Source organism: Stigmatopora argus, chromosome 24 (assembly GCF_051989625.1).
Source record: "Stigmatopora argus isolate UIUO_Sarg chromosome 24, RoL_Sarg_1.0, whole genome shotgun sequence".
NCBI lineage: Eukaryota > Metazoa > Chordata > Actinopteri > Syngnathiformes > Syngnathidae > Stigmatopora > Stigmatopora argus.
In genome coordinates, this window is record NC_135410.1 from 1,167,616 (window position 1) to 1,187,445 (window position 19,830).

The 19,830-nt window shown below is 39.4% G+C and overlaps 1 protein-coding gene across 2 annotated transcripts in view; it reads left to right on the top strand.

The window, feature by feature from the left end:
• The window catches only part of LOC144069345 (BMP/retinoic acid-inducible neural-specific protein 3-like), an 84,757-nt gene that overhangs the window by 15,407 nt on the left and 49,520 nt on the right, over positions 1-19,830 (top strand). For both annotated transcript variants that reach the window (XM_077594667.1, XM_077594668.1), the window contains exon 2: positions 9,118-9,487. In XM_077594667.1, the coding sequence (XP_077450793.1) occupies positions 9,273-9,487 (215 nt within the window). In that variant the 5' untranslated portion in view covers positions 9,118-9,272. The remainder of the gene's footprint in view (positions 1-9,117; positions 9,488-19,830) is intronic.

The window sequence follows — 19,830 nt, forward strand, 5'->3', positions numbered from 1 at the left end:
TTTCCAGTTTTTTCTGTGAAGAACTCAGAGAGGGTTATTTAGTTATTATTTATTTCATTAATAGTGTTATTATTTGTTTCCTGACTTTTTTTTCTGTAAGGAACCTGGAAAGGGTTATTTGGTTGTGTGGCTTTCTAGAAAACAATACCTTTTTTAAGCTCCCCTACGATCGTCACACTTTTTCTGTTACAAACTGACACCGTCCCCCCATCAGAGAAGGGAAAAGTTATGTGGCCCTCACAGGAAAAAGTTTGGGGACCCCTGCTCTACATGATTTCTAAGTGGGGGAGGTTGCAACCTAGCAGGGTATATAAATACTTATTGAATTCACTGTATGTTATTTAATGTACAATTCAACTTTATACTTATAGCAGCAAAGCCATAGAGGTTAGGGGGTTATATTTGTGTTGCTGCTGGTGTGTGTGTGTGTGTGAGAGAGAGAGAGAGTTTATTTACAACAAGCAGAAGAGCCCATCGTTGCCGGGCCTTGAGTAAGGCTTGGAAGTAGTGCTCGTTCGTGTGTGTGTGTGTGTGTGTGTGTGTGTGTGTGGGGTGGGGGGGGGTCAAAGTAGATGCGTAAGACGCCAATCAATACTGTTCAAATTTCCCAACGTGCGCATACCGTGGCCACGTGCGGTTTCACCGTGCGCAGGGCCTATGTTTTAATGGGAAGTGCACTTCCTTTTCACTGCACACTAACATTAGTACTTCTGCGCACTCCGTGTTGTAAGGCTGGAGGCAATTGGTTAGGGTGAATCAGGGATGTGGGTTTTTGAAGAAGTCAAGATCCAACCGAGGTTGTTGTTGCTTGTGTTTTTTTCTTTGTATGCATGATGTTACGTCTTTGGCAAGACCTCGTGACGAGGTTACGAGGAATAGAACCAATTTGCAGTGAAGCAGGCGAGGACGAGGGGAGTAGTGCTCATACTAGAACTTTAATAACTTAGGCAGGATCTTAGAAAATAACAAAGACTTAGAAATCAAATCACTAAACCAAACGTGACTAGGGAAATCACGGGGACTTGAGGAACGAGGTAACGTGGACACTTGGCAAGCAAAATGAAGCAGACGATCCGACAAATGACATTAAAATCAGTGGGGTTTAAAAAGACAAAACAGGAACTAATTCTAAATGGCGCGTAGCTGCGCGAGCGAAACTGCAAGACAGGAGGAACAAACAAGAGTAGGGAAACGAACATCAGAACACAGGGAGAAAGCAATGGAAAAACAATAACAAGCCAATACTAACACATGGTATGCCAATGAATAGTTTGAGCGTGGAGTAAAAGACACCGCTAAGTTTTGCCCCAATTCGTCCTTCCGCTTCATTGCACGCTGACCTTATTTTTTCTGTAAACAGTGTTTTCAGGAAATAACGGTTTGAAGTATTATTGATTGTCGAATTGTGGCTCTGTCAAAAAAAAACTGTGAAACTTGGCATGGACCTTCTGAATGGCCAGATTCAAAACCCTGACAATTTTTGTTGAAATCCAGCATACGGTTTAGTCGCAATCGGAGCGTATTGGTTTCTATATTTTATCGTTTTTCTTTGCTGTTAAGAGACCCATGATGTTAAAACTCCGGATTAACACCACTGACGGGAGATTGCGAACGTGTGTCGAATTTGGTGTGAAACGGACCATTTTTTGGAAACCCAATTTTTTATTATTATCAATTTTCAATAGTTGTCGGAAAAAAATCGATACAAAACCTATTCTATGACATCCACGGACGTTCAAAACACAACTGTAAATTTGCAGATAAATTGGCTTAACCGTTTTAGAGTTAATAGGGAACAAACAGACACACACACGCACACACACGCACACACACAGACAAAGATGCATTTATTAAAGGTTTGTCATTTTACACAGATGGACATGACCTGGATTTGAATCCAGGACCCCATACCTGTGAGGCCGATGCGCTAACCACTCGCGTCACCGGGCTGCCTTATTGCAGTAATATTGGGAGTAAAAAAATGTCGTAATGTTCTAAGATTTAAGTTGTTCTCTTGTTTTTACGTTATGTGAAACGGAAGTTGTTTGGTTTCAAGGGCATCAACTTTTGGCGAAGTAAAGTCTGTGTGAGCACAACATTGCTTTTCAGGCCAATAAGAAGACTTAAGAAATATCAGGAGTAAAATGCATTACATTATGAGATTAAAAATGTTACATTACTTATTTTTACATAATGTGAACCGGAGGTTGTTCGGGGTCTGTAGACATCAACTTTTGGTGACATTAGGTCAGTGTAAAAATGTTGGAAGATTTTGGAATAGTTTTGGGGGTTTATGTGATTCCTGTTGATAAAACTTTGATGAGAACGACTTTATGTTGTTAATAGAATAGGCGATTTAGGTGAATTAGAAGATTTTCAGCCGGCGGTGTGCCTTGAGAATTTTTTTATGGAAAACCTGTACCGCAGCTCAAAAAAGGTTGGGAAACATTTTTGTAGAGAATATGGATGAAGAAAATAAGGGTTACCGATAATGGCGAGCATAAGCAACTGTTAGCTGTTTCAATAGCATTCACATAATCAAATCCACTCAACTGTGACTTTTTCCCAGTGTGAGCATCCAATGTTAAACAAATACTTGTAATAGCTTTTTAATTCCCGCTATAACAAATTTCTACACATTAAATAAATGATGTATTAAAGAGTATTCAAAAACAAAATACCAAGATGCACAGAGATTCAAAACTATTGAAATTGTGTAATACAAATACAATTTAGGGTAGTTTTTGTCTGTATAGGGGTTAGGGTTAAGAGGTAAGTATTCCAGCAGAAGGAATATGACTCAATAAAAAACAGTAGTCGTGACTCGTTAACCTTATCATGCGATGAGTCGTTATACAACATTGAAAATGGGCCAGAGGAGGAAGTTAAGTCTCGAAGAACATGAATCTGGGGAGACTGTGAAGCATACAAATTCAAACCGGCGGGCAGAATCACCATTACACGACTCAAAGTAAGTGAGAAAGAGGCAGCGGCCAACACTGGATCCTTGGTGCCAACTGAATGGCAAATAGCTTACATTTACGCCTGTTAGCAAATACTGCAATTGGTAAAACTAATAAATACTCATCTAAAACTTTTTGTTGTCAAGAGATCATTTGTCACTTGATCATGAAGCAGAGCTAAACTAAGAAATTATTCATTCATTTTCCTTCTGCTTATCCTTACAAGCTTCATGGAGGCACTGAAGCCTATCCCAGTATATACGGGCAGTAGGCAAGATACACCCTGAATTGGTTGGCAGCCAATTGCAGGGTACAAGGAGATGAACATCCATTCATGCTCACACTCAACTATTATAGATCGACCAATTATTGGTCCTGCGATTTATCAAAGCGGATATTTGGAGAATTGACGTTTAGCGGTTTTTCAGCCTTTTTTCTTTTAATCCGACAGCTGTATGAAGAAATGACTTTAAAACTGGGTTATTTTGGCTCAGGTGGCGTGAGTGAGTAGCACATTGGCCTCACAGCTCTGGGGTCCTGGGTTCAAATCCAGGTCATGTTCATCTGTGTGGAATTTGCATGTTCTCCCCGGGCCTGCGTGGGTTTCCTCCGGGTACTCTGGTTTCCTACCACATTCCAAAAACATGCATGGTAGGCTGATTGGACACTCTAAATTGCCCCTAAGTATGAGTGTGAGTGTGCATGGTTGTCCGTCAACCTGTGCCCTGTGATCGGCTGGCCACCGATTCAGGATGTCCCCCATCTTTGGCCCGGAGACAGCTGGAATTGGCTCCAGCACCCCCCGCAACCCTAATGAGGATAAAGCGGTTCAGAAAATGAGATGAGATGATATGAGATTTTAATCAGGTAATATTAAGATTATCCTCTCAGAATATTACAATTTATGAATCCTTGTAAATTCTTACGGCACACTAGTGTGCCGCGGAACTGTGGTTGGAAAAAACTGCTCTTCAAGAGCATCAGAAATAAATGGGAATGCACTTAATATATATTCTAGATCTTATAATTATATAAACAAAAGAAAACTTTTAAAAAATGTGACGTATTCTATTTTTTTCTTTAAGATATTCCACATTATGCACTTGAACTTAATGGGTTCCAATAATGGTGACCCTCTGACTACAATAGTTTGTTTAATTTGAAAATATATATTTGCATGTAATTTAATCTTTGACTGATTGTGCTCTTGTAAACTGAGTACTATGTTGTGCATGTAATATCATTCAGGCATCTGACAACAAAGGCTCAGCGGATGGCTTTGTTAAAAGATAATGCGATTATAAAACTGGCATGGACCTGTCTGAGGATGATGAATGTTTGCAGACAGGATTGCGATTGCAATTGTGTAAAAAACATGTAGGCTATGACTCAAAATGGGGATTTAAAGATATTCTAGAATGCAGAGGAGGAAGCAAGTGGGTGGTTTGAACAGAAACATAGTGACAAACATGTTTTCAGGATAGGAAAAGAGAGCCACTGAGGAATACAAAACAGTAGATTGTTGTTCATCCAAAAACCTTTTCGACGGTTGCCCGTCAGAGTATAGTCTCCTTTAATTTAGAATGATTTGTAAAATGATTTCAAACTGGCAGGATTTTATCATACTGGTAAATTGATATCAATTTCAAAACATTTAGGGATAATATTTAAAAGTTCTGTAAGACAGTGCAATTGTGTTGGTTGCAGGTTGACCTTGAAGGGAAGCCCCCTTACAGCGAGGTACAGCTTCGGGTTCGGGATGAAACAGTTTAAGAAACAGTCCTTTGTGAATGCTTTTGTGATCTAGGCTTTCCGGTTGCTCATCCACTAGATAGGCAGCAATTTTTTTTTCTTATTTTTTAAAGCATGAAGATGGTCAAAGTTCTAGATTAAGGCTGGCTTTACCATCAAGCCAGTCACCAGCATCCCCACACATGACGAGTGTCAGGCAATCCGTGTGAACCGCAGCACTTTCAGTTCATCTTTCAATAAAAATGTCCTTGAAGGCATCCACTTCTAAAAAGGCCAGTCTCATCCATGTATAAAAACTTGCGAACCGACCGTTCTCTTGAATTATGTGAGGGAACGCTTCCTCGATGTAGCGTTTCGTTGCCTCCCGATCTGAAGAGGAGGCTCACCCGCGGCACTGGAACAAGGCTGAGGTTCATCTTTATTGTCTTCGTCAGGAGCTAACCTATCGTAAAAGGTCATGGCTTTGGATCTAATCATTTTGGTATCCAGAGGAATCATCTCCCGATAGGGCATTCTCCATCTTAACGATGATTGTATTCCTCATGGTTACCAAATGTTCGCTTCTTCCTTCTTGACATAATGGATGGTAGATTAATTTATGATGCATTAGATGACACAAGACTTTTAATAGGCATTTTCAACACCGATTCAAAATCCGTACAATGCTGGAAGAGGCTCGCCGTAGTCTTTCTGTGCATGATGCGAAATGTATGTAATGTAATCCGAAGAAAAGGCACCATGTGCTTCTATTACTGGCGCGTCATTCTTCTTCCACGGTGAAAATGGCGGAAGTCAGGGGACCACTTCTTCTTCAGCGCTGAAATGGGTGACACTCAGCGCAGAAGAAGCGGTGCCCTGACTTCTGCCAGTTTTTACTGCTATTTTTCATCTCCTGTCTTCTGTTTTCGAGTTTCAGCGTGAATTTTGACATTTGAATTTTGTCATGTTTAGGGATTTTTTTATACTTAAGATAAACAACCGCAATGTACTGAAGCCGCAAAGTGGTGAGAAATCACAGTTTACCCCTCCCACACCCTTCCCTCAACTTGTTGGATCCGACCATCTCTGCCTGTCCCTCACCCCCTCATACACCCCACTCCGGAGGCTAACAAGGCCACAAACAAAGATAATAAAAAATGGCCTGAGGACGCCCTTTCTCCACCGCAGGACTGTTTTTCCAGCACCACAACCTCCAGGACTACACAGACACTGTACTTCCCTATATCAAAAACTGTACGGACACTGTCACTGTTAATAAACATATCCAGGTTTTTCCTAACCAAAAACCCTGGATGACCAGCGAGACACAGGCACTAATTATATGCCGTAACACCACCTTCAGGTCAGGGGACAAGTTACAATACAGCGCTGCAAGAGCAGACCTGAAGAGAGGCATTTAAAAGGACAAGGCAGCATATACAAGGAAAATTGAGGAGCACTTCACAGAAAATAACCAAAAGAAGATGTGGCAGGGAATATGACACATTACCAATTACAATGCCAATAATAAGGTGTCTGTTAACACAGATGCCTCACTAGCAGAGGAACTGAACCATTTCTTTGCCCGCTTTGAGACTGACAAATCGGATTCAGTCTCAACACATCCACCACCTTGCAGCAGTACACTGAAGCTTCAGGAACATGAAGTGAGACAGGTATTGCAGACTGTGAAGACCAGGAAGGCTGCTGACCCTGACAGAGTACCTGGGAAGGTGCTCATAGCCTGTACTGACCAGCTGACTGGTGTTTTCACAAAGATTTTCAATTGTTCCTTGTAACAATCCATCATCCCCGCCTGCCTGAAATCTGCCACCATTATCCCTGTCCCTAAAAAGCCAACCATTGACAGCCTGAAAGTTTACAGGCCTGTTGCACTTACGCCTATGATCATGAAGTGCTTTGAAAAGCTGGTCGCTCGCCACATCAGGGACACAATCCCTCCCTCAGTTGACCCTCACTAGTTTGCTTATAGAGCAAACAGCTCCACTGAGGATGCCATCACCGTAGCTCTACACTCAGCACTGAACCACCTGGAGCACCATGGGAACTATGTGGGGATGCTTTTCATTGACTATAGCTCAGGCTTCAACACTATAATACCGGACATTCTGGCTGACAAACTCTCCCACCTTGGACTATCCTCTTCCATCTGCTGCTGGATTAAGAACTTCTTAACCAACCGTCCACAAACTGTTAGACTTGGCCCCCACCTCTCTTCCTCCATTACACTGAGCACTGGCTCCCCACGAGGTTGTGTACTGAGACCTCTTCTATACTCTCTGTACACATACGACTGTACCCCGACCCACCACTCTAACTCCATCATCAAATTTGGAGACTCATCTCAGGGGGGATTAGTCTGCCCATACCACCCTGGTCACAACCTGTTCCAGCTGCTGCCCTCTGGCAGATGCAACAGGTCTCACAAAGCACGGACAAATAGACTTAGGGACAGTTTTTTTTTTCTTCCCAGAGCCACCAGGGCTCTGAACTTGCATTAGCACGACACACAATCCTTTCTGTGCAATAACTTCGGGGTGTGCAATAACAATGTGCAATATCTTAGATTGTGCAATATTTTAGAATTTATCTTGCCCGGACGTGACTTGTTATATTTTTATATTACTTATTTATGTTTTTACTGGGAAAACGCACTTTGTGGAGTAGCACCACCAATTCCATTATACGCAGCTGGGTATAATGACAATAAAGGCTTTTGATTTGATTTGATGTTTTCGTGCCTATAAAGAAATAGAAGTACACAAGTACAATTCTCAAGAAGTGTATTTATTTAATGTTACAGTTATGGGCATATGAAAAGACTGATGTATATCGAAATATAATCTATATATTAAAAAATGTAAATACTTCAAGTACTGTATTCCCATTGAAAATAGTTCCTCTCCGCTTGATTTAAATCCAAAAAACAGGTTATTGGGAGCTCGCTAATCCAAGTATTTTTCATCAGATTCGAGAGGCATTGGATCATCGATGGAATCTTCAAGAGACACCATAGGGGAGATTTTCAGGGGGAGCTTTTGATAGAGGTTTTCGATGCAAAGGAAGATGTTGATGCGGAGTTGTAACCGCTGTTGCCTTTCTTGTACAAATATGCTTTGATACAAGGACATGAACCTGTCAAGATGGTTGTCATGTTTGATGGCTATGACCATGTTGTCATCAATCTCTGGGAGAATTTGTTTCAAACTGTGAGCCATATTGAACATTTCTTGCCGATTTCTCAAAGTACTACAAAGAACACATTCTTCATCTTTATTGCGTCATTTGGAATGGTTGTCTGTCTCCTTGTGCCCTGCGATGGGTGTTCCCCAAGCAATTCCCATTGAAAAGCGGCATAAAATCACAAAATGATCGGAAAAAGGATGGACACCGGCGAAAATTGGTTTACACGTATATGATGCGTTCAGACTGAAATCAAGCCGTCACGCGAAAACACCAAGCATGTCGCCAAGAGCCTTGATGAAGTCGGCGTGATGGTGTTGTGTTCAAAGGTTTGTCTCTGACTGAAGGGAGAGAGTATTTGATATTTGTTTTGTCAGCTACGGCCTACAGTGGTTGTTCCATGCTTTTGGTTGCAAATAAACCATTGAAAAAAATTCTATAGTAATATAATGACTTTAAGCTTTTACTACTTTTTTTATTGTAAAATTACGTAAAAATCCTACTGTTATGCCAAAAGCAATTTTGTGTTCATTCGGTGCTCATAACTCAGACAGCCTCTCATTCTTATTTTCCATCTACCTCAATAAGTACATATGTATATACATACACACATATCAGGGTGTTGGTATAGGTTTGTGTGCCTGTTTAAGCGGGAGTTTTGCAATTCAGAGAAGCTTTTAAAAGGGACAATTCACACTCACATCACACATCTGCAAACATTATTTTGCATAGATTTGGCTTCTCCATCCACCCACAACACCTCTTTCCAGATTGCCTGTAGTGTTTTTTTTTCTGAGAATAATGGCTTTTGGCGCAGTCACATGCCCGAGTAAACTTGATAGATTGTTATCTGAATACTACTATATAATTGAACTTAATGCCTCACTGCAACATGCACATTGCAGTTAAATGTCCCTGTGAAGAAGAAATACCTGAAAGGTTGGTTAAGATGGTAGAAAAACTGAGAGACATGAGTCTGACCAGTAGATGTTTTGAATTTTGGGGTTTTTTATTTTCATACACATTTTATCAGATTTTTTCTTTGAGGGCTTATTGTTCATATGCTATCGTCCAATATAATGACAATGTCCCTTCATAAACTCAGCAAATACAATTCATTAATTACTGACATAATTAAAGCTAGGCAGTATCAAAACATATATATCTGTGGTTCATTTGTATTTTGTGCATTATTTTCTTTCGTATCTCTTTCATTCAGGTGCTTCACGGACTATGATGTGATGCAGGACTTTCTGGTATATCAGTGGAGGAGCCAGCTTGCAAAAATAAACTTTAGCCATTGAATGTTTCCCCTCTACCAATTCCACAACCACCTGCAGCACCCACATCCCTCACCAGCTCTTTTAGTCTCTGATGGCTCTATGGCCCATATATAGTATCAACTTTCTCTGCTTGGTTTTTTTACGGTCTCTGGAAGCAGCAGCAACATCTACACTGCCAAATGACAAGTCTGGGGGCCCCTTGGACTGGCTCCTGTCGGACAAGGGGCCCTTCCACCACTCTCCAGAGTATATTGACTTTCTGGAGAAGAACAGACAAGGCTTTTCAACCAGATACAAGATATACAGGTGAGTTCTTGGAAATCACTGATTACTTCATTACATTCACATAATGATTTATTTGATCAAAAAGCACAACATACATTATTTGGCTTTCTGGGAACGAGTGTATGATTAATAATGCTTTTATGACCCCACTATATAATCCATAGCCATCATTTTCATTGCTTTGTTAATGTTTGGTGGCAGAGGATGCTGGATCAGTAGCTTTAATAACAGTGCTAACAAAGGCCAGGACTTCTGAATTCTATGACTTCAGAATCACTAAAAGTCATAAACATGGTTTCCATCCCCTTCCTGTACGCACCTTTGGATCTAAAACCCCCCAACGGGTTGCACACATGTAGGTCAGTATACAAAGCCAACCCCCTCTTCCACAGTGCATGCCCATTTCAATCCAGCCATTGAGGTGAGGTGTTGACCAGAAATATTGGAAAACAGCTTAAGGTCACCTTTAACATAGACAAATACCTTTTAACAACCCACACAGGCAGTCACTGTGCCCTATGTATTATGTAAAGGAGTTAAAATAATTTCAAATGAATACCTTGATTATGGTAAGAAATGGTGAGATGGAAACCCATGAGCTTTTCTAAAAAAATGCAAAAGCACAAGCTAACTTAAAGAAGTTTAATTGTGCTGATCATTTGATTTGAGACAAAAGGAATTCATTCAGCTGGAGGGTGAAGGCAAAAGACATTTCAGGCCATAAATTCTCTGAGTAGAAAATCGGTCCTTTATTTATTTATTTTTTATATTAGTGGGAACGGCACCACCAGCAAAGTCTATAGCTCATTTTCTTTGGTTTGATGCTATCACAAGACTTGCAACCCGCACATGTGGAAAAAAACTGTTCAATCATTGGACAAAATGGTCTGCGCAGTGTAACACGGCAAAATACAGAATTTAAAAAATCATAAAGCTCCAATGTGCTGTACTTGTGCTAATTCTTCATTCTAGTGCTAAACATCACAAATGAATCGGCATTTTCATGTATGTGACAGCATTTTTTTTTATGTTGGCCTCTGCCAAAATTTCAAATATACATTCAGTCTCCTCATCGCTCCCCATTTGACCCCAACTCATGCTAGCCAATGGACAGCGAACCACAGATTGTGATTCTTTCTAGTGCTAACGGACAGAGAAGGTGCTTTGGCTGAAAGCATTCTTTTTGAAGGGAACTAAAGAGTCACTTATGCCAGACCTTGTTGATCTGTTGGGAAATTTTTGTACAAAATCTTGCGGTGGAGGAGGAGCTTTGTGTTGGAAGATTTTGTAAACTAAGGTGGCATCTGCATATTTAACAGTACAGTGGTACCTCGTCATACGACCGCTCGTCATACAAAATTCTCGTCTTACGGCGGAAATTTCGATCGATTCGCCCGTCATGCGATCAAAATTTCGTGATGCGACCAAGCCAGGTCTTTTTTGCATATCTTTCGTGTATAACAATATTTACGAGCACAGAACGATTAATTCAGACAAGTTTCTCCTAAGACCAGGAAACGCACAACGCGCATGCGCGGGCAAAAAGAGGGCTTTCTGGGTAATGAAGTATACTCGTGCACACAACACCCATAGAAAATGGCAACCTTTCTCAGAATAAAATTACCCACAATCAATACGTGGGTAAGCTCAACTATTGTATTTCCTGTTATTCTTTCTAAGGAAAGAAGCTCCCGCGATCGTTCTTTAAAGACTATTTCTCGTTGGCAAGTGGTCGTGCGTTATCCTATTGTGAGGACATTTGTGTGCATCATTTTGGGAATATTTTGAAGGCAATACAACAGCAAACAGTCCATCGATAGCGAACGTGAGGGTGGAGGCGTGGCAAACCGCCAACCCGGAAAACGAAGGTAACAAAAGATTACAACAAAATTAGAATTCAGTTTTGTGTAAAGTTACATTAAACGTATGTTTGAGTGTCTGTATATATTAATCCAAGTTAATTTAAATTTGTTTGTTCCGTTTACGAGTGCATTGTCGTGGAAAAAAAAAGGTCTGTATAGAATGTATTCGAGGCGGATGGAGGTCTATATATGCCAATCAAAGTATTTGACATCTGTGGGGACAGTGATATTTTAAGGCTGATGCATTCAAGCTTGTGTACATTGAGCCATTCTATCTGTTTACATTTAAGGTGTTCCCTAACATACAAAATCACTCCCCCGCCACGGTTTACCATACGATCCCTTCTGAAGATATTGTAACCCGGTGTTTGAAATCCTCCATCGGTGAATTTACATTTAGCCACGTCTCGGTTAAGCATAAAAAATCAAGGTCTGATTTACTTAATAGATGATGAATTTGGTCACACTTTGACCACGAGGAGTCCTTTTGGTTCATGTCGTGGGTCCCATAGGCCATCATAAATCCCTTGGCGACTAACCCATTGTTGGTTCATCTCGAAGAGGTTTAAGTCCGGCAAAGTGGCGAGTAGGCTCATCTAATAGACGTAACGTATCTAACGATGCAAGTTTGTCTAATTTAGCTAATGGTGTAGCTAACGGTGTAGGGTCATCTAATCCGGCTAATTGTAACCTTAGTTAGCTTTTCCGAGTTGAGTGAATCACTTCCTATTCCAATGCCGACATCTTTGCTGATCAGATCTGACAATAATCCACGGTGGTCCTGTCAATCTGGCTATCTCTTTTGGTATATTGTGCGCGCGATGGAAGCCAATATAAGCCGTAGTTATGTCCCGGAGACCGATGTTTAATAAATCTAAGCGGCTGTATTTGATGTTAAAGTGTGATTCAATTCAATTAATTCAATCAATTCAATTAACCATCCGTGTTCAGCATTCACTTTAAAGGTATCTGACGCCATCTAAAGTTGTAAATGTGTATAATGCCTAAACCCCGATTTTAAGATGACTGACACTTTTTCAGTCTAATTTCAATACAAAACCGTCGTCTTATATTCAGATCAATATGAAATAGATTAAATCACCAATTTACCATAGAAAATGTCAGTAGACTAACTGTGGTTGCCAAGGTATACTATGGAATCTTTTTAAATTGCCTTGTTTTCAAAAGACCTTAGCTGAGAGTATTGGGAACATTTGCATATGGCACAGACGAAAGGGGTGAGATGCTTTTTCCATCTAGCTTTGTCTTAATGGAATTGGTGAGTACACATTAAGTAATTGATAAACACTAACAATGTGTCAATCAAGACTTATTTTGTCAACACGACGAAAGAAAATACAAAACCCTTCTTACCGGCAAGTTCTTAATATACTCAAAAACCACGTCATCCAGCAGTTTGAATGAGATTTATTCAAGATTGAGAGTTTAGTGTGTGACATTTCAAATATTTTCTCTTAAGAAACAATTGTGATTTGGTGATAGGCGAAGTTGGTTCCATGGTTACAGTTTTGCTAATTAAATACAATGGCCTTGATATTTACTGCACTTAACTGCATACTGAACTGAAATTTAAATTATATCAATTAAAAATGACTAAAATGTTTTACAAGTTTGCAAGAAAGGTTTATTTTTGCATTTAAGGAAAAAAAACTGTAAGGTAGCCCTCTCAATTACGGTAGATATGTTCCATTAAATTGCCATAGAGGAGCCCTTATTCTTGGGAACCATTTTATATGCAAAAGCCCACCAGTTTCCCATACACATTGAAAAATACATTTTTTTCATTTTTCTATTTTGTGAATTTAATTATTTTCTTTGACAATCAAATAAGGAATATATGGAAGAACAGTGTCTATTGAAGGATATATTTGCAAATATATGCAAAAAAGCATCTAACTTGCACCCTTTTTAAAAGGAAAACCTTTGTCAGTGAACAATTTCAGTAGTGAATATCTTAAATATGACAGTTTCAAGATGTTTTATTGGACTACTAGCCATTTTTACAAAGTCTTCAAATCTAATTTTCACCTCAATCACCGGAATCAAAATGGGTTAAAAATACTATCAAAATATTTACTATTACAGTATTAGTATATACAGTCCAAATACTAAGTGAAGATTGTGTAATTAATCAAAGAATAGCTTCAATTATAAACAGCAATAAAAAAGTTGGACTATAGTTTGGTGTATAGATTTAAATACTGTATGACTGATTCTGAATGGCTAATATATGCCCCAAAAAGGCTCTCAAATTATCCAATCAATTTTCCAATCCAAATATCTGAATTAAAATGGGTTAGAACATACTTTCAAATGATTTACAATGACAGTGGCCATATAGACTGTTCAAATAGGTGAAGATAGTGTAATACATTTAAAAAAAAATCACTTCAATTACAAATGTCAGGCAGCACAGTGGTAAAGTGATAGAACATCAGCCTCACACATTTGGACGCGTAGAGATGCTTATACCTTCGAGACTAATTAAGCGTGGAGAGCAAAAAGGGGTAAAATGCATGTGACATAGATAATGATGAAAAATATAGCTTTAATAAGCTAGTGGGCAGGCAGCGATCTAGATATCAAGTTTGTCTTATTGTTCCGACAATATGAACATTTTATATGACATATTTGGTCTTTGTTTTGAATTTTATCATATATATATATATATATATATATATATATATATATATAAATATATATATATATATATATATATATATATATAAATAAATATATATATATAAATATATATATATATATATATATATATATAAATATATATATATATATATATATATATATATATATATATATATATATATATATATATATAAATATATAAATACAGTACTGTTTGAGCCACTTGGTCATTAGTTCTGCTAATATAGCTTCTTTTTCACACTTACCCAAGTAAGCAATATACTTTACCATATTGTGCCAAATTAATGCAAAGGCAAAGTTGCCTGCGGTTATCCCCAACTCAATAAAATTGTGTAGCTGATTTCATCTGTTGTTATCACACTGACAATTCTTCTGTCATGTACAGATCACTGTGTACAGTACAGATTGCTGTCTACTTTTAGATGTCTCTGTGCAACATTGGAATGTGCAGCATTTAAAGCAATGACAGGCTTTCCACGCTTCGATTGGCATTGGATGGAGTCAACTATATGAACTCCTGTAGCAGCACAAACCACCTTCTTTTAAATGTGCCTGCCTGTGTGTGTTGTCAGGTAAAATGCTAAGTCACCCCGTTGCTAAACCAGGCAGGGATGAACATAAAGACCCATGTTTGAAAATCCACAACGGTGTTCGAAGAGAACACGTTACCTCTAATATGAATTTACTTTCAAAATGCAGTTAGTATACACCTCTGTGTTCTTACTGTCCTCCAGAATGTGTTGTCGATTTTATTTCATTTTTGCTCACCACCCAACACTTTAAATCTGAACCATATCCAGATGATACAATATTGACATTGAGATTGCAACAATCTTTTAATGACCCCTCTACTTCTTACATGAACTTCCTCCCTCTTTAGTAATATATTTAGGCAATTGGGCATTAGACTGACAGTTTACTGACACCTACTCCCACGTTGTCATATAGAATGATGTCACTCAGGGTTCTGAAAATTAAGGGGAATGTTACCACTGTCTCAAGCTGAAATATGATTTATCCAATCATTGATCAGTCACTACGTTAGAAGTGTTTAATTTGTCTCTCCTTGGCAAAAGGTAGTTGTCCACTGGATTTGAACTGCATAGGCAGGAAGATTAATAGTCTCATCATGTGGGCAAGTGATTAGAGATCTCTTAGTACTTATTACTCCACATTATCACAGAATCCCTTGAGAGGATTCTGTCAGCTGCAAGGTGGTGTTTGACGCCATACACATTATCACAATGTGGCGTTGATTAATAGTGATTATATTACAAGGGGAAATGATCCTTAAAAGTAAATATATTGTGAATCTTGCCAAATTAAATTCACTCACAATTTGTCACCTTCAATTTCAGGCTCTAGTTTGACAAAGGCAAGAGGATAGTGCTGTGGGAACATTTGTATTCCGTGTTGCCAAATACTAGTTTAATATATGTACTTTGTAGTTATAGTGTGTTCATAACAGTATTAGTATATTGGAACCAACTCTGTATTAATTTCCTGAGCCTCAGTTTGTAGTGTGTAGTTACAGGCATTGTTTTTACCGTGACCGGACGATTCGCCGAAAGACGTTTCGCCGATGGACGTTTGGCCGACGGACGTTTGGCCGACGGACAGTTCACCGAACGGACGTTTCGCCGAAGCGGGATTCGCACGCTCGCCCCGCCCCCGGATCGTGTGTGTACATGTTTTTCAACCTCGGCCTGCGGGCCATATCCGGCCCGTTACAGATAACATTCATTTAGGAATAACAAGGACATGTACTGCCCCCTACTGGATATATTTCGAAATACAATTACGTACTACAATGTGCTGCCATTTTTTTAATCTTCTCCTTGCGTTTAAAGTAGTAGCCATTTGGACACGCAATGTAATTTATCAAAGCTGGGGATTGATGTCTGACACTGAGAAAAAACAACACTAGAAGACTTATGTGAAATTCTAAGTGCCCTGGACAGACTCGAGGGTAGAGAACAATACCTGAAAATGCCATGGAACACACTTTTACTTCTAGTTTAATTTTAAATAATTTCCCATTATTTTAGGAAATATATATTCAAAATGATTTGCTGAGAACCTTAATTCAAAGATTAATCTCAACATTTTCTATGCTGGTGTAAATTTTCTGGAGTAGGATTTCTGGATTTACAATTTCATTACAGTAGTACTTACTGTTACTACTACTTTATTTTCTCTATTTCTTCTGTCACGTACTGTTCTGCATGATCTCCAAATGGCTACTACTTTAAACGCAAGGATTAAAAAAAATATATAAAAAAATTGGCAGCACATTGTTGTACGTACTTTTATTTAGAAATATGTCCAGCGGGGGACAGTACATGCCCTTGTTATTCCTAAATGAATGTTATCTGTAACGGGCCGAGGTTGAAAAACATGTACACACACGATCTGGGGGCGGGGCGAGCGCGCGAATCCCGTTTCGGCGAACTGTCCGTCGGTCAAACGTCCGTCGGCAAAACGTCTTTCGGCGAATCGTCCGAGTACCTGTTTTTACGATTCAGAAACAGAACTAGAATTATGTATACTTCTAACAAGCCTATGAGCAATAATTTTATTCATTCATCTTCCTCTACCGCACATCCTTATAAGGGTTGAAGGGGTTGTCGGAGCCCATCCCTGCTGACTTCGGGTGAAAGGCAGACTACACCCTAGACTGGTCGCCAGTCAGCCAAAGGGCACACAGAGAGCCCGTACCGAAGTCAGGCAAGAGAACCTCTACACTATCAGGCGGCCTGTAATAATTTTACCTAACCTTATATCAGGGGCCAGGAACCTTTTTGACAGATCCTTAAACAATTCCAATTTTCAAATGTTATTCATCGAGAGCCATACTTATAATTTAAAAGAAAATGCATGAACATGTGTGCATTTTTTAGTCATTTCACCACTTTTAAAGTACAAAAAGTATCTAAATTCTTCTGACAACATTGTTACACTTGCTAATCAATGAGGAACAATGTGAGTATGCATGAAGAAGAGTGTAATGAAAAAAATAGATTAAAGTAACGCTAGACGTAGTGTCAATGCCACAGTGCCGACATGACGCTTCTTATTGGTGTGTTCGGGACTCAGCTCCCTCACCAGCTATTTGCATATTTTACATCACAGGTTGACAGAGAGCCATATGCACCCATCAAAAGAGCCACATCTGGCTCACGAGCCATAGGTTCCCTACCCCTGCTTTATATCATATTAAAGGTGCAAATTTGAGTGGAAGAAATACATAATAAATATGAAAAAAACTATGCCATACTATAAACTGGACAAGCAGATGTAATTCACAATTTACAAATCACAGTATAAAACCAATTTAATTTTTTATAATCTTAGCCTCGGTATGTTTTGCAAAATCAGGGCCTGCAGGAGGCTCCCGGCAATTAAGATATTACCAAATATAATACAGGCATTTTTCTTGACATAATAGCTCCTCAAGTAAAATGAGCATCAGCACATTTGCCAAACCATAGGGGACTACACAGGTGCTCTGAAAAGAGTTTAGTGAGTGTTTTAGAGCAGATTCCTCAGTTGCTGGTTCTCAAGCGTGACCAGACGTTTGGTCCCCGGACGTTTGGTCGAACGGACGTTTGGTCGAACGGACGTTTGGTCGACCGGACATTTGGTAGAACGGACGTTTGGTAGAACGGACGTTTGGTAGAACGGACGTTTGGTAGAACGGACGTTTGGTGGACCGGCGCTCGCTGTCAAATTATGACAGAGAGTTTACTGTTAATATTTTGATATTAGATATTTAGATATTAAACTCTCTCTCTCTCATGATTATAATTTTGAGAGCTGGTTTCAACAGTAACAACCCAGCAACCAAAAGTCCGTTCTACCAAACGTCCGTTCTACCAAACGTACGTTCTACCAAACGTCCGTTCTACCAAACGTCTGTTCTACCAAACGTCCGTTCTACCAAACGTCCGGTCGACCAAACGTCCGGTTGACCAAACGTCCGGGGACCAAACGTCTTTCGACGAAACGTCCGAGTACCGTTCTCAAGTCTATGAAAATCTTTATTGATGCTCTCTGTCGTTTCTTCATTCTGAATATTTCCCCAGGGTTTTGAGCAAATCTAGGTATCCCCACATACTAAATAGCTTGGTGAGACTGTAATTACTTTCTCATGAGGGACATTATTTCCTGCACAAAAATATCTGAATGATAGAAAAACACTTTCGCTTTTCATTGAATATGAAATACAAATAATAGAGCATTAAATTAGTATGAGTACTAAACATGAGTGGAAGCATCATTTGTGTTTGGTATTGGTTCTTTGGGGGTTTAGTTTAGAGTTTTGTATTCTTGGTGTTTTCCTTTTGTAACTTGTCCTTGGGATTACCCATTGAGTTCATGTGTTGTTTCCCCCCTGTTTTCTTTTCTGCTCCCTGCCTCTTGTTTCACCCTGGTGTTTCTGATTGTCTCATCAAACCCTGTGTGTCTATTTAAACCCTGAGTCCATTGTCAAATTGTGTGTTCAGTTTTTGTCTTGTCTGCTATGTCCTGGTTGTGTCTGCTCAGTTCTGTTCATGCTTGTTCACTTGCAGTGCTCCTTGTCCCCTTGGTGTTATCCGCCGTTAATGGAATTTTGTTGGTTAAGTTGTTAGTTTGTCACTTTCACCTGTTATTGTATTTAAGTTTTTATTTTTGTATACGACTTTATGGAAAGTAAAGAAGAACCCTAGTTTTGTGTCAGCATTCTTCCTTGCATTTGGTTCTGTAGAAGAAGCTATTTTTTTGTGTGTGGTGCAATGAAAAGCTAGACGGGTTTCTTCTATTCGCAAAATATTTTATTCTCTCAAGTGGACAGAATACATTTGACTCCAAGACAATAAAATGATACAAACAAAATCAAGTAAATTGGTAAATAAGGAAAAAAATACAAATGAAAAAAGACCGGGATGAGCTCTTTCCAGGAGTTCAAAAATATCCTTCCCCTCAGTATTAACAAAAGGCCTGTCTGTGACAAGCCTTCCCCAGACAAGGACCCCCCTTGGCTGTCTCGGCAGTCAGGAACAAAGGCACACTTCCTCCCTTTGGGCATCCCTACCGAGATAATTGATTTAGCTATGTAAAATACTTATTTTTACCTACACAGCCCACAAAGGATCTCAAATTCCTCATATGTTCTGTCTCCAAACCAAAAGATAGCTAAAAACCTACTTATTTGAAAACAATTAAACAAAACGTGATTATAAGAAATGTTCTCTTCAATCCCTCTCCTGATTTCAATGACAATTAGAATCACAAAATAGTAGTACAATCATCTTTAGGAGGTAATAAAGGTAGCACCGGAAAAACTGCATCATCCAGGATCATTTGTGGAGCAGCTGGAGCAAATATCATTCTAGTAACTAACAGTCTTGCTAGTAGAACAATACAACATGAAAGGAAACGCAACAAACAGATACCTATTCCTATATACAGAAATCCATCCCTGCCATCCCATGGAAGTCTACCAGCTCTTCTCTGGGGGTCAGCACAAGGTGTGCAACCAAAGAGTGATGATAATATGACCAGGAAAATGGCACAAACTGCAAAACATTGCAATTTCCTCGAAAGGAGCCATTGTTGGCATGCCTTGTACTTGCATCATTTAAGACTGTGTTGACGGACGTGTAGAGGTAGATCGTACGCCGCGGGTTGAAGGGTTCTTCCAAATTTGGTGATGATACCAGGTGTCTCCTATGTCCTCCAGACGATCTCCGTAGCTGGTCCTTTCGATGCTCCGGAACGGTCCCGTCCATCTGTGTTGACTCCATTTCCTCTTGTAGGCCCTTAAATAAACACTTC